This window comes from Silurus meridionalis, chromosome 25 (assembly GCF_014805685.1).
Source record: "Silurus meridionalis isolate SWU-2019-XX chromosome 25, ASM1480568v1, whole genome shotgun sequence".
Lineage (NCBI taxonomy): Eukaryota > Metazoa > Chordata > Actinopteri > Siluriformes > Siluridae > Silurus > Silurus meridionalis.
The window spans coordinates 3711407-3737811 of NC_060908.1; the positions used below are offsets into that span (position 1 = coordinate 3711407).

The 26405-nt window shown below is 38.3% G+C and overlaps 3 protein-coding genes across 6 annotated transcripts; all 3 read left to right on the forward strand.

Moving 5' to 3' along the window:
- The first annotated feature begins 725 nt into the window (after positions 1-725).
- On the forward strand, positions 726-6588 carry fktn (fukutin). Its single transcript, XM_046838546.1, has 10 exons — positions 726-870; positions 1207-1406; positions 2348-2404; positions 2919-3119; positions 3353-3630; positions 4110-4242; positions 4539-4668; positions 4773-4906; positions 5200-5324; positions 6061-6588. Exons 2-10 carry the CDS (start codon positions 1305-1307, stop codon positions 6272-6274), a joined length of 1374 nt encoding a protein of 457 aa, XP_046694502.1. The 5' UTR covers positions 726-870; positions 1207-1304; the 3' UTR covers positions 6275-6588.
- Positions 6589-11915: 5327 nt separating this feature from the next.
- LOC124379465 (UDP-glucuronosyltransferase 2B17-like) lies at positions 11916-12658 on the forward strand. Its single transcript, XM_046839832.1, is given in 2 exon segments — positions 11916-12306; positions 12309-12658. Coding segments are annotated over 2 exon segments (741 nt in total).
- Positions 12659-17028: 4370 nt separating this feature from the next.
- On the forward strand, positions 17029-24797 carry LOC124379301 (UDP-glucuronosyltransferase 2B15-like). 4 transcript variants are annotated; one of them, XM_046839557.1, is made up of 8 exons: positions 17029-17199; positions 18075-18082; positions 22366-22620; positions 23083-23231; positions 23431-23562; positions 23859-23946; positions 24038-24257; positions 24350-24797. In XM_046839557.1, exons 1-8 carry the CDS (start codon positions 17087-17089, stop codon positions 24633-24635), a joined length of 1251 nt encoding a protein of 416 aa, XP_046695513.1. In that variant the 5' UTR covers positions 17029-17086; the 3' UTR covers positions 24636-24797. The 4 variants fall into 4 exon arrangements, with proteins under 4 accessions (XP_046695513.1, XP_046695512.1, XP_046695511.1 ...); XM_046839556.1 differs by lacking the exons at positions 17029-17199; positions 18075-18082; positions 22366-22620 and adding an exon at positions 19024-19121; XM_046839555.1 differs by lacking the exons at positions 17029-17199; positions 18075-18082; positions 22366-22620 and adding an exon at positions 20595-21357.
- Positions 24798-26405: the final 1608 nt, after the last annotated feature.

The window sequence follows — 26405 nt, forward strand, 5'->3', positions numbered from 1 at the left end:
TAAATTATATGTACTGCAAATAAATATTAAGACTAAAGTAGTGAAAAATATGCAAAAGCTGATATGCAAGTACTATATATATATATATATATATATGATATTATATTATATAATCATTTATAATTTATATATATAATTTATTTTACATATATATATATATATATATATATATATATATATATATATATATATATGTAAAATAAATTATATACATATAACGATGTATACAAATTTATGACATTATATTGATAACAAGTCAAATTAACTCTTAATTAATTAATGTTAAAAATAAATAAATAAAATCTAATACTGCTTACAAAATAAAAACACAAACACATGTTTAGACACATTTGATCATTATCTCAGGCACACTATGTCATTTAAAGGGGTGGGTCTTGGGTCAAGATGCTGTTCTGGCGCCCTCTTGTGGCGGAACGTGGTTCTGCCAGTATCTTGTAAAACTAAAAGAGGAAAAAACAATTCTTGTTTTTCTTTGTAATTAGTATAATTTGTAATTTGTAATGTATAAACTGAATTTATGTTTGGTGTTATATTCGATACCACTGTAATTTGTTTAGTAACACGATAAAAATGTAAAGTTGTTTTTTTATGTAATATTAGCTATATAACCGAAAACATTTAATCTTCAGACAAAGTAATTAAGGTGCATAAATGTATTTTAAAGCTAAACAAAATTACTTTCCGGATTTAATCAATAAAAATCGTTTTTTGTAAACGCGCTTCGGTTGTTTGTCCTAAGCGACTTGCCGTCCGGTTGTGTCCCGTGTACAGCAGGAGGCTGCAGAATAAAACGAATCTTGAAGCGAATCCTGAAATATATGATGTTATTTATCTTCGATCTTCAAATGAGTAAGTTAGAAATCATGTCAAACATTTGCAGTAATTTGTTTTAAAGGCCTTGTTATGTAAACGATTAAGTATAACGAGTAGCTAACAGTCACCTGCAGGGGGTTTTTGTGCTGTAACTGGGAATAACAGTGATGTGCACGCGCACTGGACCTGGAATATCATGCAATTAAATTAAATAACAACAAAAGATTTTGCGCCATGAGTGCATGCAATGCATGAGATTTAGTTAATGCAGTTGACGCAGGATCAATTGCATGGTCATCTGATTCAACTGAACAACATGAAGAGGAGGATATTCATAATAATTGTGTGTGTGTGTGTGTTTGATGTTTTCAGAGTCCCATGAGCCAATCAGTCCGAGTATCCAAGCATGGTGAAGGAGTCAGCTGTATGGCACAGCCTGTCAAGATCATCACATCCAGCCAGACTCACTCATGGCCAGAGTGAACAAGACAGGAGTGCTGGTGCTGCTCATTACAGCAAGCTCCATCTTCCTTCTATTCCAGCTCTATTATTACAGACAGCACTCTAACAAAGTGAGCAAATACTACACTCAAACATCATCCAAAAAAAAAAAACCAACAACTCATGATGTAATCATTTATTCACCCTACAATATGATCTCTTTGGATTCGGTTTACATTCCTGGCATTTACGTGTGAACAACTCCGATCTGATCCACTACATCATGTTATAAAGAGGTTAAAGTGAAATAAAACAGTTGGTTGTTATCGTCTTATCAGTTGTTTAGAAATATGCAAACACCAGATCGTACCTGAGGACTTTTACTCAAATCCTAATTGCTGATTAGTGCAAATAAAAAGGGATTTGAGGCAAAAGACTAAAATTAAAGCAGTGAACAAAACAGAGAAGTAAAGCAAATGGTGAAACGTTGCTGTTTTACCTCCTCCCTTTTTTCTACCAGAGGAAACGATATCATCCTGTGAATCAGATCTGAGGCTTGTGTGTATGCAAAAATGGCGCAAAAACGGCACAAAAACAATAAAATTTGTTCATTAAAGCTTATAATGCAACACAATACATGCATTTAATTGGTTAGAATCATTTAAATGAGTTTTTATAGTCAGGAAAGTGTTTTTTGACTTTATATTAATATTACTATAGTTTATTCGTATGCTTTTTTTCTATAATTTAAACACAGTTGAAAGCGTTTCAGGACCATTATCAAGAACAGCGCCAAGGCCCAAGCTACATTATAAACACAATAATGTGAAAATCATATTACTAGTGTACATATTATATGATTGAAATATTAATTGAATTATTACATATATAACGAAAATGTAACTCGACCCACCATCATGCAGACAGTCAATAAAACCAACAAATGAATCGGTCGGTGGCCTGGTGGTTCGGGATTCCTGCCCTATAAGATCCCCTTATTTACTACATTGAATAATACTGCGTTAGTCTTGTAGTTCCCACACACAATATTATTTGTTTTGTTTTTTTATAGCATGGGCTTCAAGCACCCGCTGGTAAAGGTTACCTAACAGGGAAGGAGGCGCAATGGGTGAGTCATAATAATAATTATCATAAACATCATAATAATAAGAATCATAATGAAAAGCTTGAAATAATTTTACACTCTTGGAAAAAAGCGTTCTTCAAAGAAATCCTTAGATAGTTATGGTTTTATAAATATTTTTAGGGTAATTATTAATATATCATTCTACTTTAAATTATTTTTTAAAAGAACAAACACTCTTCTCTTTGGTTCTGCAAACTTTTTTCTAGAGAGACGACTGATCAGCAAATAGAAATTTTCTTCTTACTTTATATTTACATTAACATTTGCATTTGGCATTTTCCTAATCCAGAGTGACATTTATCTTATTCATACAACCAAACAGCTATGGGGGTTAAGGGCCTTGCTCAGGGGCCCCTGAGTGGCAGCTTGGTGTGGCTGGGATTTGAACTCAAGTCCAGTTTATATCATATTTTACACCACAAATACTTCTGTCAGAAAAAATGCTTTCCAGAAAAAAAACTAAGTAATCTCTGTTCATATCTTTCACTGATCACAGCATTTAGTGAAAAAGTTTTTGGCCCTGGCCCATAAGTTCAGCCTGCCTGTGTTTCTGGTGGACACGGTGTCTCTGAGCCGGCTCTCCCAGGATGCAGTTCTGCTCAAGGACAGCAAACTGAAGGAGCCTCACTGCACATTTCTGTGCACAAACAGGGACTTCGTCACCTTCGGCCTGCTCGGAAACCTCTGGAAGTATGATGTAAGGACTTCTTGTCTTACATGCAAAAGAGTTGTTTAATTGTTTCTGCAATGCTGAGATGTGTACCATGTAGACGATGGATGGATGGATGGATGGATGGATGGATGGATGGATGGATGGATGGATGGATGGATGGATGGATGGATGGATAAAAGATCGATTGACAGACAGACTTTAATAAGACTTAGCATGAAGGAATATGCTAACTGCCCCCTCATTTGTCACTCCCTCAGGCTGGCCTCCTGGAGGCTGCAGAGGAACGTGGCCTGGAGCTGCTGGAGATCAGGGGGAAAGACCCCAGGCTGGTCAGCATGGATGACCTGTCAGGCCGCGACATCCCTCTGCACCTGCTGTTAAGTTTCAACGGCCTTCTGGTGCATGTAGTTGTACTGTACGAACGAAGCGGAAACTACCTGTGGCATGGACCACTCAGGCTCCGAAGCAGCATGGACCGAGCATTTGCTCCCTGGAGGGAGCTCGAGTACGGCCGCTATGCAGGGGCCTACAGCAGGTACACAGCGTTCGAGACTGGAATCTTGGAACATGTAATGGTTATATTGTGAATAGAAAAATTCACATTTTCTCCCTTGAAAAAATGAAAGAATTGGTGGAATAGGGAGCATTATAGCGGTAGGGAATCAGCAAAGATTTGGCAACAATTTCATCACCTAATATAATTTCAATCAACGTACCGTATGCAATACAGAGTACAGCAATACAGCGCCTCCAGCGTTCCAGCGCACTTTTCGCAGCGTGTTGAGCACCTTCTGTAATTCGTGCTGGATCTCCGCAATTGTGTCAAAACTGTGACCTTTGAGTCGAATCTTCATATTCGGGAAGAGGGTAAAGTCCGCAGGAGCCAAATCTGGTGAGTAGGGTGGGTGCAGCAGTGAGGTCACAAGTGGACTGTTCTCCGACGATCATCATGCAACTTATAGAACACAAGCTGAAATATTTCTGGTTATTTGATATGTGATTCTTCTGTTTCAGGCCAGATCTTATTCTAACCACTCTCGATGGGCTTGATGTTCGGATTCCCAAAAACTTTTCTCACTTCCAGAGAGAACATTTCAACAGCCGCTTCCTGGAGTGCAGATATCGAGAAGCAGCGGCCTTTTACCAGGTACATTTTGTTATATATTTCTGATTTCTTGTTGTTGGGATTTTTGTCTGTGTGTGTCTGTGTGTGTCTGTGTGTGTCTGTGTGTGTCTGTGTGTGTCTGTGTGTCTACTTCACAATCAGTCAGGTTTTCTAGTTCATTCAGAAAGTCACGCTTCTTCCAATATACTCAGGGCACATCCATATAATTCAGAGACACGACTTTGTATTGATCATCAATTAATAGTAGACTCCAAATTTTTAACCCGACCGTATGCTCCTGCACCTACAAAGGCACAACTTGGTATCTTTCTTTCCAGCTGTATCCAGACGATACATCACCAGAGGCCATGGACTTCAGGATGAAGGCTAAGAGTCTCCTCCATCTCGCTGCTCGGGTTCTCAGTGGGATTGAGGTTCCGTTCTGGCTGAGCAGTGGTACATGTCTAGGTTAGTAGACTGTTGCTTGTCGGGATTCATAAAAACAAATTAATTTGTTTCTATTAAAGTAGATATGAAAGTCATTCTTTAGATTCAACCCTTTTTTGTCACAGGTTGGTTCCGGCAGTGTAACATAATTCCCTACAGTAAAGATGTGGACCTGGGCATCTGGATAAAAGATTACAGGCATGATATCATACAGGCGTTTCAGAAGGCTGGACTCTTCCTCAAACATAAGTTTGGAAAGGTACAGCATCTTACACTCCTGTCACCTAATTATCCTGAAAACGTATTTAAACTGATGCTGAATTAAAATGATGGTCTGAACAGAGAGATTGTTGATTTTTTTTTTTTTTTTTTTCTTTGTTGTACTCAGGAGCTTCACCTTTACTGTCCTACTTCATAGTGCACCATACTACCGTTAAATAGTTTCTCCGCCAATCAAAATCAAGAATTGATCAGTGCTTATACATTTTATTGCTCTTATAAACTGCTCTTATTGGTCCTGACTGCTTCTAAAATGATTTGTCTCACATGCAGATAGAGGACAGTCTTGAGCTCTCCTTTCAAGGCCTGGATGTGAAACTGGACATCTTTTTTTTCTATGAGGACGGAGACATCGTTTGGAACGGAGGCACACAGGCGAAAAGTGGCAAGAAATTCAAGTGAAGTATTTTCATATTGGTTATTGAGTGAACTGGATGGAAAAGACTGTCCTTGGGTTGTTATATTATTTCTAATTTTGCATATTAATACATCATATAGACAAAAGCTTTAAGGTTTGTATGTGCTTTTTGAACGTCCCATTCCACATTTAATCCCCATTTGCTGTTAGTCTCCACTCTTCTGAGAAGATGTTCCACTAGATTTCGGAGTGTGCTTGTACGGATTTGTGTTAGTTCAGCCACAAAGGTAAAGTCAGATACTGATGTTGGTGAGGAGGCTGAAGGTGCTGTCAGTGTTCTTCTCAATTAGGCCTCTCTTCATAGAGCTGGCTTTGTGCACAGGGGCATTGTCATGCTGGAACACGTTTGGGTCTCCTGGTTCAAGCGAAGGGGAAGTTTAATGATACAGCATCCAAAGACGCCCTATACAATTGTGTGTTTCCAACTTTGTGGTAACAAGAACCACTTATGGCTGAAAAAGTCAGGTAGTGTAGATTCTGACATTTAATGAGGATTATGGTGTAGAGATGTTCCTCTGCCAGTTTATTAGTTTCCTGGCCATGAAAAAGTGTAAAACAACCTGTGTTTCTAGGTATATTCTTTACAATAGTTTAACCATGTGCTTTCAGTGTGCAAAGAATCTTATGTTAGCCATGTGCAATCAGATCTCTCATGGACGTTCTCTGCAAATCCACAATGCATCTGATAATTTAGTGCGTCTCTGACTTTGTGTTAGGTACGTCTTCCCTCGCTTCAGCCTGTGTTGGACAGAGCTGCTGGAACTGAAGGTCCAAGTGCCCTGTGAGACTCTGGATTACGTGACTGCGAACTACGGACCTGACTGGAACGTTCCGGTCAAGGCTTGGGACTGGAAGAACTCACCACCCAACGTGCAGGAGAACGGCGTGTGGCCCATCAAGGAGTGGGATGATGTCATCCAAGTCAACTAAGGCTGAAACAGTGTGTAGTTTAGAAATATGGATGCCATAACACACATGATTTTTCCAAATAAAACACTAAATGTGAGATACCAGGAGGTAACCAGAAAAGACTGTATTTAAAGAACTGTTTAAAAAGCGTATACTAACTGAATAATGTAAACCTTAATGCAGATGCTGTGTTTTTTTCCATGACTTTTTTGAAGATGTGAAATTGTAAGCAGATAACATGAGCTACTGAAATGTGTGATGGGCCATACTACTATTAGGATCTCGGTCTGAAATGTTAGTGTGAGTTTTCTTTAAATAAAACACCTGAACCTAAACTGTAGCCCATATCCTTTTTAATTCCTTCTGGTCACATTAGTCTAAGAAACTTGGATATTATATAGGAAATAAAAGTAAAAGTTTTACAGTAAAATGAAGTTGTTGTTTTCAATCTGTTTATTATTACGTAAAGCTACTTAATCTGTAATTTTTTCTTAAAGAATTATTACATTGTTGAAAACATTTGTATTGATTAACATAAGCAAAGTTCTTCTTCTTCTTTCGGCTTCTCCCATTAGGGGTCGCCACAGCGGATCATCCGTCTCCATACCCCCCTGTCCTCTACATCTGCCTCTTTCAAACCAACTACCTGCGTGTCTTCCCTCACCACATCCATAAACTTACTCCCAACGAAAACCTCAACATCTTCAGCTCTGCTACCTCCAGCTTTACCTCCTGTCTTTTTCTTAATGCCACTGTCTTTAAACCATACCGATAATCTTAACACCAAACGTTCAATTTGACTAAAATGTATATCTCCTGCATGTCTCCTCTAGATGGCAGTATAAACTCAGTAATCATTTGCTTTTAAAAACCCACCTGCCATGCTTCTACCCCCTTAAAGAAAAATCACTTAAATGGGTCTGATACAGCTACACTAGTAATAATGTATGTGTAAAATACTACATTTAATCTAACAGGTGTATCAAACCCAGATTAGTGACTCTTTTAAAGGGGCAGAATTAAGGCAGGTGGGTTTAAAAAGTAAATGATTACTGAGTTTATACTGCCATCTACCGGACACTGTATAAATTGTCGTGAAATTGAATGTTTTATGTTAGGACCAGGTTACGGTGGACGAGAAGTGCAAAACACATTAACAAATCCGAAAACAAAATAACAAATGCAAAAACAAATGAACAAATCTGAAAACACATTAACAAATCCGAGAACACATGAACAAATCCTAAAAAAAAAGAACAAATCCGAAAACACATTAACAAATGCGAAAACAAATTAACAAATCCAAAAACAAATTAACAAATCTGAAAACATTAACAAATCCGAAAACAAATTAACAAATCCAAAAACAAGAGAACAAATCTGAAAACACATTAACAAATCCGAAAACAAATGAACAAATCCAAAAACAAATTAACAAATCCAAAAACACATTAACAAATCCAAAAACACAACGACAAGTCAGACAAACCTGAAAAGGTAGGTAGTTTGTGAATGGAAACTTACCGATCATTGGACGAGACACCTGGGTAGGGGGACTTCAGCCAGGGGGTCGGAATTGGGCACAACACCTGAAATGACCTAATCTCATTCACATTTGTATTTACATTTACGGAATTTAGGAGACGCTCTTGTCCAGGGCGATGTATAAAAAGTGCTTCGAGAATCCATCAGTGAGTAAATCAACACTGGTACACTAGATTATACATTTTTGATGTCAGCCTACAACTCTGTTGAGCCCTTTATTAATATTATTATTATTTATTTATTAATAAAAAGACAACACAATTATCTCACTTTCCCACACATCCTACTCACCAGATTTGGTTCCTGTGGACTTTGGACAAATAACAAAAGTTACTTGATGCACTTTAAAAAGAAGACTTCAGGACACTTTCCGGAAGTGGCAGGAACACGTAGCTATATAAAGTACTTTATTGAAAACACAGCGAGTCTCGAAAGTTTTATAATTATTATATATTAATATGCTGCATATATGCAGAATTGTTTAGTAAGTCCACTGAGGATCAAAACATTGAATACTTTTTTTAGAGAGAATTTACATGGTTAATAATTCATTGTATGAGAAGTTGGAGACTAAGGAAGGAGAAAAGGATTTGAGGGACCGAGCTGGGAAGGATGTGCTGCAATAGGGCAATAAAGATTGCAGATGGAAATGTGTTGACTAGTAAGGAGAGTGTGTTGAGAAGATGGAGGGAGTATTTTGAGCAGCTGATGAATGAGGAAAATGAGTGAGAGAGAAGGCTGGTTTATGTGGAGATGGTGAAGCAGGAAGTGGATAGGACTATTAAGGAGGAAGTGAGAGCAGCAGGATGAAGAGTGGGAAGTCAGTTGGACCATGAAGATGTTTAGGAGAGATGACAGTGGTGTTTATAACAAGATTGTTTAACAAGATTTTGTAAGGTGAGAGGATGCCTGAGGAATGAAAAAGAAGTGTGCTGGTAAAGATTTATAAAATAAGGGAGATGTGCAGACCTGCAGTAACTACAGGGGAATAAAGTTGATCAGTCACACCATGAAGTTATGAGAAAGAGTAGTGGAAGCCAGGCTGAGAGAAGAGGTGACCAACTGTGATCAACAGTATGGTTTCATGCCAAAGAAGAGCACCACAGATGCACTATTTTTTTCTAACTGTTCTATTTGTCTAGGACAGAAACTTCCCTTTTCAGGAACCACACTGTGTCACCCACATAGTATATTGTGTTAAACTCTTAATTAGTGAGTATGAAATTCACATTTGTATTATTAATACAGTATACTCTAGTTGCTGTTGCTGAGTTCTGTTTGCCTGCACACCAGCCCATTTTGCTTCTTGTTTCACAACACTATCAGTTTCAGAATAATCCCTCTTTTACTATTAGTGGTCCCCTGGTTTTACAAGCTCTCTGGGTTCCAAACCCTATGTCATACACATAGACACAGTGAGTAAGGAAAGAAAAACCTCCTCTTCCCTTACTTCTCTTCAATGTTACCCCTCCCATCCCCGTAAACCTGATGCAGCATATTCATACAAGTTACCTTTTACTGGAACACAATGTTTTAAAGCAAGTGGCAATATGAAAACTCTGTGAATAACCGACCTCGGGGGGAACCGAATGTTCTTTACTGACACACTCTACAGTTCATAAAGGTGTTGATTGCTAACAAACAGAGGACTGGAATGAAGTTTGGTTTTCTGTTGTTAAACTCAAATGTGAGAAAAGAGGAATTTCAATTTAACATGACATTCACAAAGTATGATTGAATATGATTGAGTCTTTCGATTACAAAGCACAATGACAAGCAATCCAGTTTAGAATTCAATGCCCATTACAGCTATTATGTGACCTCCAATGAGAGACGTGAACCAAAGTTTGAGTTATTATAAGGGTGCAAACCTTGTGTCATCATATACATCATTAGGGAACATTGGGAGTAGGGCCTTTTTAGTAGTAAAATGAAATTCAAACCATCCTTGATCTGAGAGAAAACCCCCAAACACAGTGAAGAATTTGCTAAAGACCCTATATAATAGGGCACTCAGCTACATAAAATTGTACCTAGAGAAAAGGGGTTTGTTTTGCAACCTACATCAAGCTCTAAACTACTCACCAAGTGCTAAGGGCACATGAAGGTCAAACAGAAAGTCATGAATGCCAACTATGAGGTCAGACAATCAGGAGACTGCAAATTCACCACCTCAACCTCCTTAAACCCTAAATGGTGGTGGTCTCTAAAGCTTTAGCGATGATATCAGCAGGTGTTCAACATGTGTTAAATGCTTTTATTCTAGCTAATGCAGACTAGCACATGTGACTATTAATTAGTCTTATTTTACTTTAGCTCAGAACTTCATAGCCCAGAAAGACTTTTTTTAAGCCAAGATCATTTTGTTAATTTAAATCTAGTCCTGGAAACCACCTAAAAGATACACCTATTCTCATAGGCTTATTACTGGATTACTGTTATAGAGTATATCTGAGTGTTCTAATAAGTGAACGTGAACGTGTATAACTGATGTGAATTAGGAAATAATTTATTAAGAAATTATTATGTTCTCACATGGTGTAACTTTCGGCTGCTTCTTTCTCACAAGTCATTTATTCACTATCTCCATATCCTCAGAATGTGAATTTGTAAACTACAAATTTTCCATCAGATAACAACTTAAAGCCTTCAGATGCAAATTTAATGCAAATTAGCAATGTTTTGTAATTGATACCATTAATTTTATTTATTATAAACTTTTTGGTCAAACCGAATGAAATGATATGGTCTTAAACTTGATAAACGATACATGTACTGGAATAACGAGATTTAAAGATAAGATTTGTACTTTTGGCCACATTTTCCATAATCCATAGAGGATCCATTCAGGAGATAAATGAATGATATATTATAGATTAAAATTCATAATAATTATATATTAATATGCTGCATATGTGCAGAATTGTTTAGGAAGTCCACTGAGGATCAGCCACAAAACATTGAAGTATTGTTTTTGAGAGAATTTACATGGTCAATAATTCATTGTATGAGAAGTTGGAGACTAAGGAAGGAGAAAAGGATTTGAGGGACCATGCTGTGAAGGATGTGCTGCAAGTTAGGGCAATAAAGAATGCAGATGGAAATGTGTTGACTAGTGAGGAGAGTGCGTTGATGGGACAGCAGGAAGTGGATAGGATTAGTAAGGAGGAAGTGAGAGCAGCAATTAAGAGGATCAGGAGTGAAAAGTCTGTTGGACAAGATGACATACCATTAGAAGCATGGAGATGTTTAGGACAGATGGCAGTGGTGTTTATTACAAGATTGTTTAACGAGATTTTGGAAGGTGAGAGGATGCCTGAGGAATGAAAAAGAAGTGTGCTGGTAAAGATTTATAAAATAAGGGAGATGTGCAGACCTGCAGTAACTACAGGAGAATAAAGTTGATCAGTCACACCATGAAGTTATGAGAAAGAGTAGTGGAAGCCAGGCTGAGAGAAGAGGTGACCAACTGTGATCAACAGTATGGTTTCATGCCAAAGAAGAGCACCACAGATGCACTATTTGCATTAAGAATGTTAATAGAAAAGTAAAGAGGAGATCAGAAGGAGCTGCATTGTGTGTTTGTGGATTTAGAGAAAGTGTACGACAGGGTGCAGAGAGAGGAATTGTGGTATTGTATGAGGAAGTCAGGTGTGTCGGAGAAGTATGTGAGAGTGGTGCTGAACATGTATGAGAGCAGTGAAGTGTGCAGTAAGAAAGGCAGACTGATTCAAAGTGTAGGTGGGACTGCATCAAGGATCGGCTTTGAGCCCTTTCCTCTTTGCAGTGGTGATGGTTTGGACATGTGCAGAGGAGGGACATGGGTTATATTGGTATTATTGGTGCCTGTTTGAGGAGACACCCATATTATTTTGAAAATATGTCTGTAAATAATAGAAGAAACATCAGTGTCCAAGTGACCAGTTTCCGAATCCAACTTTAAATCAGCTTTCAGCCCTGTAAGCCAATGTGAGAAGTGGGCGGACTGTAAAGTATGAAAATTTTCTTGGCAAGCAGCTGACTGGCTGAATGGAACCATGTAGTGGGCTGTGTTTGAGTTTACCCTAGTACTCTGAAGTTACTCTGTGAGCTGAGATATTTTGCTTCTCCAGCTATAATGAGTGCGTGTGAGCGAGCCTTTCTGTGTCTTTTCCTGCTCAGTGTGAGCCAGACTCTACCGGGTGTATCAGGAGGGAAGATCCTAGTCTGGCCTGCAGATTTTAGCCACTGGATCAATATCAAAGCCATCATAGATGAGCTCATAGCAAGAGGACACAATGTGACTGTGGTCACCCACAGTGCTACACCATCTGTAAAGACAGCTCAGTCTCCAGGCTATAATGTTGATATCATAGAGGTACCATACACCAAACAGGATGTTATTGATCATAAAGATGTAATGTACAGGTACTTGATGAATGAAATACCAAATGACAACATGATTCAGGTCTTTCTGAAGACAAAGGAGGTCATTGACACATTCACAAGGTTGCATCAGATCATGTGCAGAGAGTTTTTGCACGTGAAGATCTGCTGGAGAAGTGGAAGGAGTTTGATGTTGTGCTGACAGACCCCATTTATACGTGCAGGGCACTTCTACCTGTGAAACTCAATCTGCCATTTGTCATCAGCCTTAGGTTCAGTTTTGGAAATACCTTAGAGCGACTTTGTGGACAGCTACCAACACCTGCCTCTTATGTCCCAGGAGTCAGCCTGGGCTTCCCGGCAAAGATGGATTTCCCACAAAGAGTGAAAAACCTACTCTTTATTATCTTTCAGGATCTTCTGATGAAATATCTGACTTCAGTAAAATGGGACAATTTTCATACACAGGTCATGGGTAAGTTGAGAAGCCAGTAGCCAATGTATTTAGCGTCTAAAACGTTTTAAAATGTTGAGCAAATTTAACATGGACAAATTAGGTTTTTTTTTTACTCAGATTGAATTATTTTACCACAAATTTTGACTAAAGTGCTACATAAGTGCCAGTCGTGGTCACTTCACATGCTTGTAAAAATAGATAGATAGATAGATAGATAGATAGATAGATAGATAGATAGATAGATAGATAGATAGATAGATAGATAGATAGATAGATAGATACAACTTTATTGTCATTGCATTGTACAGGTACACAGCAACGAAATGCAGTTTGGCATCTACCAGAAGTGCAAAATGTAGCAGTCATGCAAAAGTGCAGATAAATATCTAGCATATTTACAGTGCAGATAACTATCTGGCATATTTACAGCAGTGGTATATATATGAAGTATATACAGTGAATAAATATAAAGGATACAGTCTTTTGTTTATGTTTGTTTTGTAGTGATTTAGCGGTGTAGTGTTGAGTTCAGTAGTGTGATGGTGGATGGAAAAAAGCTGTCCCTGAACCTGCTGGTTCTGGTGCGCAAGTTCCTGTATCTCCTTCGTGATGGAAGGAGGTTAAACAGTTTATGACTGGGATGTGAAGAGTCCTTGATGATGCTGTGAGCTCTGCGCATACATCTGCTGTGGTGAAGGTGTTCAATGGCAGGTAGTTGGGTGCCAGTGATGCGTTGGGCGGTTTTGACCACCCTTTGCAGTGCTTTACGTTCACACACAGTGGAGCCTCCGTACCATACAGTGATGGAGTTGGTCAGGATGCTCTCAATGATGCAGCGGTAGAAGCTCGTTAAAATCCCCGGGGACAGATGAGCTTTCTTGAGACTTCTCAAGAAGTACAGGCGTTGTTGTGCTTTTTTTACCAGAGCTGACGTGTTCTGCTGCCAGGACAGATCCTCAGAGATGTGAACTCCCAGGAACTTAAAGCTGGAGACTCGCTCTACCTCGGTTCCATTGATGTTGACTGGTAGATGTCTCCTGCTGTTGGATTTCGGAAGTCCACAATGAGCTCTTTGGTCTTTGTGGCGTTGAGAGTCAGGTTGTTGGTGGCACACCATGCTGCCAGATTACGGATCTCTTCCCTGTAGGCCGATTCGTTGTTGTTGTCGATCTGGCCGACCACGGTGGTGTCATCTGCATACTTGATGAAGATGTTGGAGTTATACAGAGGAGCACAATCGTGGGTGAACAGGGAGTAGAGCAGTGGGCTCAGAACACAGCCCTGCGGTATGCCAGTGTTCAGAATTAGGGTTGAGGATACCTGGTTTCCCAACCTGACAGATTGAGGTCTGTTGGTGAGAAAGTCCAGAATCCATCTGCAAAATATTTGAGCAAAATCCTTTTATGTAAGATGTGCGTAATTAGATTAAAATTTCACCCATTTTCAAACATTTAAAACTCACAGGGCATGGTATTATAGGTAAATTATTAACGACCGGTTTACTGTTCAAAATTACAATTTTATCAGTCACCTAGAAAACCATGAAAATGCTTTTTTATCTGTTCATAAAATAAAAATAAACAGAAAATTACAATAAAAATAGAATAAAAGTAGAATTACACAGTTACACAGTCGAGTCTGGGTGGATTCATTTATGTAGGTTGTGCATCATTCTACTTTCCATTTCTTACTCTCAAACTCCTAGAGCTTTTGTTGTAACTGTTCTATTTGTCTAGGACAGAAACTTCCCTTTTCAGGAACCACACTGTGTCACCCACATAGTATATAGTGTTAAACTCTTAATTAGTGAGTATGAAATTCACATTTGTATTATTAATACAATATACTCTAGTTGCTGTTGCTGAGTTCTTTTGCCTGCACACCAGCCCATTTTGCTTCTTGTTTCACACCACTATCAGTTTTAGAAATAATACCCCTTTTACTATTAGTGGTCCCCTGGTTTTACAAGCTATCTGGGTTCCAAACCCTATGGTTATTCCCTACAGCAAATAACCTTGTGATCTTCCCTGAAGATCTGCTTGTTTCATGCAATCAGGATTGCCAGAGGTCAAAATCCCTTCACTAGTTAATCAAAATTCAATCTACTTACTAAATTTAGGATGGAGACATCAACAACAAGCAGGTGAAGGGCCTTGGAATCCTTTAACACTTGTACAATTGGTTTGTCTCTGGACAGAGTAAAGCCTTACAAAGAATTGTGGTGGAAATCTCTAATCCTAAATAATAGTCTCCGGCTCGAGTAGAATCAAACAGAACAAAGTTTTTTATAAAAGAAAAAATATCATCTGCAGAGAGATGTCTGTCATACACATACACACAGTGAGTAAGGAAAGAAAAACCTCCTCTTCCCTTACTTCTCTTCAATGTTACCCCTCCCATCCCCGTAAACCTGATGCAGTATATTCATACAAGTTACCTTTTACTGGAACACAATGTTTTAAAGCAAGTGGCAATATGAAAACTCTGTGAAAAACAAACCTCGGGGGGAACCGAATGTTCTTTACTGACACACTCTAGTTATGAATAAGGTGTTGATTGCTAACAAACAGAGGACTGGAATCAAGTTTGGTTTTCTGTTGTTAAACTCAAATGTGAGAAAAGAGGAATTTCAAATTAACATGACATTCACAAAGTATGATTGAATATGATTGAGTCTTTCGATTACAAAGCACAATGACAAGCATTTCAGTTTAGAATTCAATGCCCATTACAGCTATTACGTGACCTCCAATGAGAGATGTGAACAAAGTTTGAGCTATTATGAGTGCAAACCTTGTGTCATCATATACATCATTAGGGAACATTGGGAGTAGGGCCTTTTTAGTAGTAAAATGAAATTCAAACCATCCTTGATCTGAGAGAAAACCCCCAAACACTAAAGCAATTCACAGTGAAGAATTTGCTAAAGACCCTATATAATAGGGCACTCAGCTACATAAAATTGCACCTAGAGAAAAGGGGTTTGTTTTGCAACCTACATCAAGCTCTAAACTACTCACCAAGTGCTAAGGACACATGAAGATTAAACAGAAAGTCATGAATGCCAAATTCACCACCACAACCTCCTTAAACCCTAAATGGTGGTGGTCTCTAAAGCTTTAGCGATGATATCAGCAGGTGTTCAACATGTGTTAAATGCTTTCATTCTAGCTAATGCAGACTAGCACATGTGACTTTTAATTAGTCTTATTTACTTTAGCTCAGAACTTTATAGCCCGGAAAGACTTTATTTAAAGCCAAGCATATTCTCATAGGCTTATGACTGGATTACTGTTATAGAGTATATCTAAATGTGTTCTAATAAGTGAATTAGGAAATCATTTATTAAGAAATTATTATGTTCTCACATGGTGTAACTTTTGGCTGCTTCTTTCTCACAAGTCATTTATTCACTATCTCCATATCCTCAGAATGTGAATTTGTGAGCTACAAATTTTCTATCAGATAACAACTTAAAGCCTTCAGATGCAAATTTATGCAAATTAGCCAAAGTTTTGTAATTGATACCATTCATTTTATTAATTTTTTATTTTTTTGTTAAACCGAATGAAATGATATGGTCTTAAACTTGATAAACGATACATGTACTGGAATAACGTAACGATTTAAACATAAGATTTGTATTTCTGGGCACATTTTCCATAATCCATAGAGGATCCATTCAAGAGATCTGCATAGTCTTTCATAAAGTGCTAAAAGTGGTATGTTAAAAAACCTCCTGGTGGTCTGTTCATTGAATAGCATGCAGATGGTCTTTTAACCCAAAGGTTTAAGAAACTATCCCATTTATACTGCTAATTACCGGAATGTAGTTGTACAAGGTACATAGTTGCAATAGAGTGTCTTTTATCTAAAGAAGCTAATAATAAGAACTGACCATGTAATAAAATGATTTTAGATTGGGAAATAATCTATGAAATTATTTAGGGATAAAGTTCAATTTCCCATGGTTCTTATTTGCTCTTTATGGTGGATTGTGTAAAGGCGGTTTTATGGATATGGTTTTTCACAATCTCCTTTAGTTGCTATCTCCTCCTCTGAATGCGAGTGTGTGAGCTGAGAAGCTTAATCATCCTGCCGCCATGAGTACACTTGAGAGAGCTGCTCTTTGCTTTTTCCTCCTGTTTGGTCTAAACCAGAATCTGCTGTATGTAACAGCAGGGAAGATCCTCATCTGGCCTGCAGAATTCAGCCACTGGCTCAACGTCAAAGTCATCATAGAAGAGCTTGTAGCGAGAGGACACAACGTGACGATCGTTACCCACAGTGCTACACCATCTATAGGGACAGATCCGTCTCAGGGCTACAACGTGGAGCTTGTACAGGTGCCATACACCAAACAGGACGTCATTAACGTGTTGGAAAAATTTATGAATTATTGGATAAATGATGTCCAACACGACAACGTGATCCAGACCTCTCTAAAGATCAAGGAGATTATTGAAATGAGCACAAAACAGAATCAAGCCCTGTGCAGAAAGCTGTTTGCACATGAAGATCTGCTGGAGAGGTTGAGAAAGGAGCAGTTTGACGTTCTTCTGACAGACCCCATGTATATGTGTGGCGAGCTCCTGGCTCAGAAATTGAACCTGCCGTTTATCATCAGTCTGAGGTTCAGTTTCGGGAGTACTATAGAACGACTCTGTGGGCAGCTCCCCACACCATCTTCTTATGTACCAGCTGTCAGCTTAAGCTACACAGATCAAATGGATTTCACACAGAGGGTTAAAAACATGATATTCAATAACTTTCAGGATTTTTTGTTCACATATCTGGCAGTGTCAAAGTGGGATCCTTTGTATACAGAACTCATGGGTAAGTGAAGAAAATAGTAAAAAAAAATAAAAAAATCTTTATTTATTGTTTCTCTTTATCCTGATGATTAAATAATGACATCAAGAGGAGAATCCAATTTCATAAAAGCTCACTTTGGAGCCTCTAAATAAAAAATATATTTATATGGGAGTCAATAAAATACAGAATGCTCCCATTTGCCATGGTGCCCTTTATATAGTGTCTGTTATCTGAGCAATAAAACACTTGGTACTTAGTATTCTAGGAAAACATCAACCCCAGGGTGGGTTTATATATATATATTTAAGTATTTAATCCCATACCAAATTAGCAAGAACTCTGACTCCCACAAACCCAAATTAGTCCTGTCCCTTTAGAAAAGTTCTCCTTATATCAACTTATTAGGTGAATAATAGGCACCTGTAACAGAATCACCCTCTTCCATTCAAACCTCTCCTCCACCATAGGCAAGACTAAAGAGGTGTTAAAGGACATCAGGGACATGATTGTAGACCTGCACAAGGCTCAAATGGGCGACAAAACCATCAGAATGTTGTGTTGGCCGTATGTTTTTGGTCACTGTCCCCTTAGCAGAGAAACAGCCCCAGATCAGAATGTTTTCTCCTCCATGTTTGACAGTGGGGATGGTGCTCTCGGGGTCATATTCTGCATTTCTTTGCCTCAGAACACAGCGAATCAAGTTGATGCCAAACAGCTCAATTGTGATCTCATCTGACCACATTGCATTCTCCCAAGCCTTCTCTGAATCATTTAGATGTTCGTTGGCAAACTTCAGATGCACCTGTTCATGTGCATTCTTAAGCAGAGAGACCTTTATTATAGTGTTTTATAGTACGTAAATCATCAAGCTGGTACAGTACCTAAATCAGGACAACAAACGGTACCTTTTCTAGGTTTCCACACGGAAGGTTAATGAGGTGATACTTGAGAAACTGTACCTTTTCTTACATTCATATCGATGAAATCATCAAAGAATATTTGTTTTGTGAATAGACATTTCAACTTTTTATTTATATATTTTTATGTCTGAGGCAAGTATTCACTGAGATTTATTTATATCTGTGAAGAGAGATTTAGTAAAGTTGAATAGAATCAGCAGTTCCCTCAACAGCATCTCTTGTTTAATCATGAATTTAATAAAACCAAAAACCAAAAACTCCTGAAAATGTTCTTATCTTCAATAGAAAAATTTTATTATTTGGGTATTGATTATGTAAAGCACCCACAAAACCTATACAAACTTTAAAAACTATTCTAGCTATGTCACAATGATGCGGCAGGAATTTAGGTCAATTTTAGGTCCATTTTTTTTTTTAATGAATTGCTCAACTCTGGACTGTGCCCTCTTTTTTCTTCTCGTATTGAACCATTAGTCACATGATTCCTCAAATGTTTACGGTGTGAGCTGAGATATCTGATTCTCCAGCCATTATGAGTGCATGTGGGAAAGCTGCTCTCTGCCTCCTTTTCATTTTCGGTTTGAGCCAATGTGCTACAGCAGGGAAGATCCTCATCTGGCCAGCAGAATTCAGCCACTGGCTTAATATTAAAGTCATCATCGACGAACTCATAGAGAGAGGACACAATGTGACAGTGGTGACCCACAGTGCTTCACCGTCTGTAACAACAAATCTGCCTCTGGGCTACAAGGTGGAGATCATACAGGTGCCCTACACCAAACAGGTCATCGCTGAATCTTATGACAGAATATTAAGGTACTGGATGTTGGACATGCTGAACGACAACCTGATCCAGGTCTTTCTAAAGATTAAGGAGATGATAGACACCATGACAGAACAAAATCAACTAATGTGCAAGGAGCTTTTTGCAAATGAAGATCTGATGGAGAAGTTGAGAAAGGAACAGTTTGATGTTGTCCTGACAGACCCCATATATATGTGTGGGGAACTGCTAGCACAAAAACTGAATCTGCCATTTATTATCAGCCTGAGGTTCACTTATGGGAATGTTGTGGAGCGTCTGTGTGGGCAGCTACCAGCACCGCCATCTTATGTCCCAGGGGTCGGCTTGAGCTATTTGGATGACATGGATTTTCCACAGAGAGTCAAAAACTTTTTGTTCCTTCTCTCTCAGGACATTATGTTTAAACTTATGGTCGGGATGAAATGGAACTACATCTATAACGAAATCCTAGGTAAATTTAATGCTTCTGTTTGACACATTCATTTGGTGTGAATGCCATATTACAAAACAAAAGAACACAGCAAGAGAAAAAAATTTGCTTTATATTACACAGTTATGGTTGAAAATGTCTAGTTCTTGGGCTTGGTAATAGACTTTGTGTGAAAAGAGAAATTTTGAAAAACTGTTTCAGTGTCATGCTGGCAACTGGACCTCACATCATATTAATATTAGGGCTGTCACTATAATAAAATTTTAATCGTATGATTGTCATGAGTTAACTCACGATTAATCGCATAATTTTATCTGTTCTTTATTTCCCTTTAATTAATACTTTTCACGTTTTTAATACTCTAATTAACATGGTCATGGGCAATATTAATGCTTTATGTAAATGTATGTTTTTATTAGTAAAACCATAGTCAATATAGAGCATAAAAACTAATTATTCTTGTAAATGTATTAAAGTATTTATAGCATTTTATAGTACGTAAATCGTCAAGCTGATATAGTACCTAAATCAGGACAACAAACGGAACCTTTCTAGGTTTCCACACGGACGGTTAATGAGGTGATACCTGAGAAACTGTACCTTTTCTAACATTCATATGGATTAAATCATCAGAGAATATTTGTTTTGTGAATTGGTAACAAAAAGTAGACATTGTGAGCTTTTTATTCATATATTTTTATGCCTGTGAGGCAAATATTCACTGAGATTTATTTACATCTGTGAAGAGAGATTTAGTAAAGTAGATTAGAATCAGCAGTTTCCTCAACAGCATCTCGTTTAATCATGGATTCAATAAAACAAAACAATAATAAAATATAAAAGATAATAAAACATAAAAACTATTCTAGCTATGTCACAATAATGTGGCAGGAATTTAGGTCAATTTTAGGTCTGTTTTTTTTTTTAATGAATTGCTCAACTCTGGACTGTGCCCTCTTTTTTTCTTCTCGTATTGAACCATTAGTCACATGATTCCTCAAATGTTTAGGGTGTGAGCTGAGATATCTGATTCTCCAGCCATTATGAGTGCATGTGGGAAAGCTGCTCTCTGCCTCCTTTTCATTTTCGGTTTGAGCCAATGTGCTACAGCAGGGAAGATCCTCATCTGGCCAGCAGAATTCAGCCACTGGATTAATATTAAAGTCATCATCGACGAACTCATAGAGAGAGGACACAATGTGACAGTGGTGACCCACAGTGCTTCACCGTCTGTAACAACAAATCTGCCTCTGGGCTACAAGGTGGAGATCGTACAGGTACCTTACACCAAACAGTTCATCGCTGAATCCTATGACAGAATATTAAGGTACTGGATGTTGGACATGCCGAACGACAACCTGATCCAGGTCTTTCTAAAGATTAAGGAGATGATGGACGCCATGACAGAACAGAATCAAGTAACATGCAAGGAGCTTTTTGCAAATGAAGATCTGATGAAGAAGTTGAGAAAGGAACAGTTTGATGTTGTCCTGACAGACCCTATATATATGTGTGGGGAACTGCTAGCACAAAAACTGGAACTGCCCTTTATTATCAGCCTGAGGTTCACTTATGGGAATGTTGTGGAGCGTCTGTGTGGGCAGCTACCAGCACCGCCATCTTATGTCCCAGGGGTCGGCTTGAGCTACTTGGATCGCATGGATTTTCCACAGAGAGTCAAAAACTTTTTGTTCCTTCTCTCTCAGGACATTACGTTTAAACTTATTGTCGGGATAAAATGGAACTACATCTATAGTGAAATACTAGGTAAATTCAATGCTTCTGTTTGACACATTCATTTAGTGTGAATGCCATATTACAAAACAAAAGAAAACAGCAAGCGCATTACAAGAAAAAAAATTAGCTTTATATTACACAGTTATGGTTCAAAATGTCTAGTTCCTGAGCTTGGTAATAGACCTTGTGTGAAAAGTAATGCTAACTATTCTAGCATTATGTGAAAGATTTCCAGTCAGACAAGTTTCTGTGCCTTTGCAAATTCCCAGAAAACAACCTACAAAGGGTGGAGATGAATGAAATCTCATAGTACTTTAGTGTAAAGTGTGGTAGAGACCTTTGTTCTAAAACACTAGTTCTTTACTGCCTGTTCTGAAGGTGTCAGGTAACTCTAGATAAAATAAAGCATTTATGTGCTTAAGTTACAGCTTCAAATATCAACTGAAAGTAGGGTACAGTTCATGCTAGGTCATTCATTAACAATAGACAGAGCTAAAAAGATTAGACTTGTTAGACTTAATCCAACTTCTTGTTCTCAGATATTCTTCAGAGACTTAGCGGATGTTTCGTTTGACAAAATGCTAAAGAACAGATGTTTTTTGCCAATTTTGCTGTTGAGTTTGCCTGAACTAGCTCTAGGTGGCAACATACTAGTGCTTCCTGGTGAATACAGTCACTGGCACAATATGCGTGTAATCGTCGAGGAGCTCATGAATCGCAGCCATAGTGTGACCGTTCTCACGCACTCTGCCTCACCTACTGTGAAACATCCAGAAGTGGAGCAGTTCAACTACAAGTCTTTTCAAGTCAACTTAAATCAAGAGGAGGCAGAGAGCGTTACGCAAAACCTAATCAATTTCTGGCTGGATCAAAACACCACAAGTTTTCAGAAACTGGCTTTGTTTTGGAACGTGATGTCCGGGATGGAGCGTGTTATACAGGCTGTGTGTGACGGAATGTTTAACGGTGATCTCGTGACTTTTCTGAAGAATTCACACTTCGACGTGCTTCTCTACGACCCCATGATGCCCTGTGCAGACTTGCTGGCAGACACTCTTGAGTTGCCCCTCGTGTTGTCTTTCCGGATGAGTTTTGCTTATTCTCTCGAGCGCCTCTGTGGGCAGATGCCTGCTCCTCCGTCTTATGTACCTGCCGCTGCCGCTCAATGGCATCTCACTGATCGCATGGACTTTACTAAGAGATTAGAGAACATGTTACTATACATAGGATACACAGCAATGATCAGGCTCCAAACAATGATGACCTTTGATAAACAGTACACTAAAATTGCTGGTAAGATGCAATATAGCTATTTTTTATTTATTCCAATAACCTAATAGGGTTGTCTGTAATTTTATAGTAATTGGGCTTTAAAAATTTGGTTTCAAAGAAATGTATACAATTCTTAGTTAAAAATGTGAAACTGAAGAGAGCAGATATGAAATTGGTGTTTACTTCATACAAAGTAATAGTTCATTCCAACAAAAGACAAAAACCTCAACATAATGTTTTGCTTTTATCAGTAAAAAATTTACAAAATGTAACTTTTCTGAAATACATTTTAGATTTTACCCTGTTTTCTTAACCTTCAGTGTTTTTTTTATTTTTTTGCATGACTGATCAGCATCCCTGCATTGAATGTATTAGTTCACTAATTTATGCAATCTCTAGTACCCTTGGGGAACAAATGAAAACCATGACAGGAATGTTTTTCTGAAATAATAATCAAAAGTTGGCATCTCTTGTGCTTCCCAGGCAAACCTACTACACTTTGTGAAACTATGGGCAAAGCTGACATCTGGTTAATCCGCACTTATTGGGACTTTGAATATCCTCGGCCACTCCTCCCCAACTTCAAATTCGTGGGCGGATTACACTGCAAGCCTGCAAAACCTCTACCAAAAGTAAGCTCTGAATTCTACACATAGAAAATGTCTTTGTCCCTGGATCATCAAGAGATAATGAACAGATGGATGGATGGATGGATGGATGGATGGATGGATGGATGAATGGATGGATGGATGGAATAAATCATCAAAGTAATAACTTAAACAAAGTTATTACTTTGTTTAAGTAATAACTATTTCTTCTTGGTTTTGGTAGGACATGGAGGACTTTGTCCAGAGTTCAGGAGATGATGGTATTGTGGTGTTTTCACTGGGCTCCATGATAAGAAACCTCACCAAAGAGAGAGCGAACACCATTGCTGCAGCACTCGGCCAGATCCCCCAAAAGGTTTGAGTTTACACAATTTGTAATGAATACCTTGATATACAACTGACAATCTAAGTTATGATCCAAAAGACAACTACAACACTGTTTAATAGAGTTGTTATATCATGTGAACAATTAAACAATTTGATTCTGAATGTTCTAAGGATAATACTTCAGTGCATGGTTCCTCACAGCTTTTGGTTTTCTTTTGGGTTCTCTGGTTTCCTTCTACCCCCATAAAAAATTGCTGACCCTTGACCTTGATCTTCAACTCTAGAAAGTTCCCTCAAGTTATTGAACACTGTGTGTAATTTCAGGTGTTGTGGCGATATACAGGCGAGAAACCAGAAACTCTTTCTCCTAATACACGACTCTATGACTGGATTCCTCAGAATGATTTATTAGGTAAGGAACATTTTCAATGTACATATAGCAATGTACATACGGGTATATCACTTTCTGTTCAAATAACAACACTAATGATTTTTATCTTCAGGACATCCTAAAACCAAGGCCTTCATCACCCATGGTGGGACCAATGGAATATATGAAGCTATTTATCATGGAGTTCCCATGGTGGGAATACCGCTATTTGCTGATCAGCCTGACAATCTAAATCACATTAAAACCAGAGGAGCTGCGGTTATGCTTGACTTCAACAAAATGGAGACCAAGGACTTAAAGCAGGCTCTCAATTATGTCATCAACAATCCATCGTGAGTCGATACTCTGATTTCCATAGATGTTGTCTAAAAACAAAAACTATTAAAACTATAATATAAAACTATTATTTTATGTCTTTCCACAGCTACAAGGAGAGCATGATGAAGCTATCCCGAATCCACCACGATCAACCAATGAAGCCGCTAGACCAGGCCGTCTACTGGATCGAGTTTGTAATGCGCAATAAGGGGGCCAAGCACCTGAGGGTTGAAGCCCATAACCTCACGTGGTATCAGTACCACTGCTTGGACGTGATAGCCTTTTTGATTTTTGTAATTGCTCTGGTCGTGTTCATCTTTGTAAAAACATGCAGTTGGCTCTTCCGTAAATGTTTCAGAAAGACCCCGACAAGAAAGAGCAAGAAAGAGTAAAGCATGTGTATATAAATACGGCAATAATTGCGGTGATCATTTGATTTAATTTTTAGGAATAAATGAAATTAACACTGTGGGTTATATGTTCTTCTTCTTCTTCTTTCGGCTGCTCCCATTAGGGGTCGCCACAGCTGATCATCCATCTCCATACCACCCTGTCCTCTACATCTGCCTTTTTCACACCAACTACCTGCATGTCTTCTCTCACCACATTCATAAACCTACTCCTTGGCCTTCCTCTTTTCCTCCTTCCTGGTGGCTCCATCCTCAGCATTCTTCTACTAATATAACTCATGTCCCTCCTCTGAACATGTCCAAACCATCTCAATCTCACCTCCCTCACCTTGTCACCAAAACATCCTACATGGGCTGTCCCTCTAATAAACTCATTTCTAAACTTGTCCATCCTTGTCACTCCCAACGAAAACCTCAACATCTTCAGCTCTGCTAACTCCAGCTCCACCTCCTGTCTTTTACTCAATGTCACTGTCTTTAGTCCATACAACATCGCAGGTCTCACCACAGTCCTATAAACTTTCCCATTCATTCTTGCAGATACTCTTCCATCACAAATCACTCCTGTCACTCTTCTCCACCCACTCCACCCCGCCTGCACTCTATTCTTCACTTCTCTAACACACTCTCCATTGCTTTGCACTGCTGACCCCAGGTACCTAAACTCCTCCACCTTCTCCACCTCTTCTCCCTGCAACCGCACTACTCTACTGCCCTCCATCTCATTCACACACATGTACTCTGTCTTACTCCTACTGACTTTCATTCCCCTTCTCTCCAGCACATACCTCCACCTCTCCAGGCTCATCTCCTCCTGCTCACTGCTCTCGACCACAAATCACAATATCAACTCTGGGTTATATGTACATAGAGCACAAAGTATGTCCAGGTTTATTCTGAAATCATTTCAACACTACTTAGAACAAAGCACTTAAACAGACGTGTTTATTGTAAGTAAAAACCCAATTAAACGAATTATTGATGCAAAAAAAAATTGTCTGTTGTCTTTTTTAATCATTCAGAGATGATCATATTACTAATTGTGTTCTTTCATCAACCCCACTTGGTGGCATCCTCTCCTTCATAGGTTTCTTTGTTCTAATGTGTTCTCTTTATCCCAGTTGCCCTTTCTTATACCCCAGCCTTCCCCCACAAATCCCAAACCTGCACATCCCACCTTTCCCAATTTTTATCTTCTTAATCCCAATCTCTCCTTTATTCATTCCGGCACTCTTCCTCCCTAATTATATTTTTCTTATTAGTAGTGTAAAGTATTTGAGTAAATGTACTTCTACTACTTTACTTTTCAGTTTTACTGAGTATCGAATATATTTATGATTTAATATATGCATTTGTTAGTCCACTATATTTTAATTGACACTCTCCATTACCTATTACTTTTTGCACCTCTGTATATTTGGTTTAATTTCATTAAAAATGATTTACTTTCATTTTATTTGTTCATTGAATACTAATGGTTCTTTTACTTTGTAACATGAATCTGTAATTTAATATGTTAATTGACGATTCCCTTTTGAAAGATTAACACTTTTTTTTCAGATTTGTTTGATCTTTTTTTCATTCTGCGTGTTGAAGAGGCTGTTGTGTTGATGGTTAATACAGTGTTGAGGTGTACAATTTGGTTTGTATTTTAGGAAATAAAACCTTACAAATCAACTCTTTTTGGCTTTTCATTAATGTGTTTTGGTGTTGAGGACTAATGCATCTTTGAGCCTACGTTCAATATGAGTC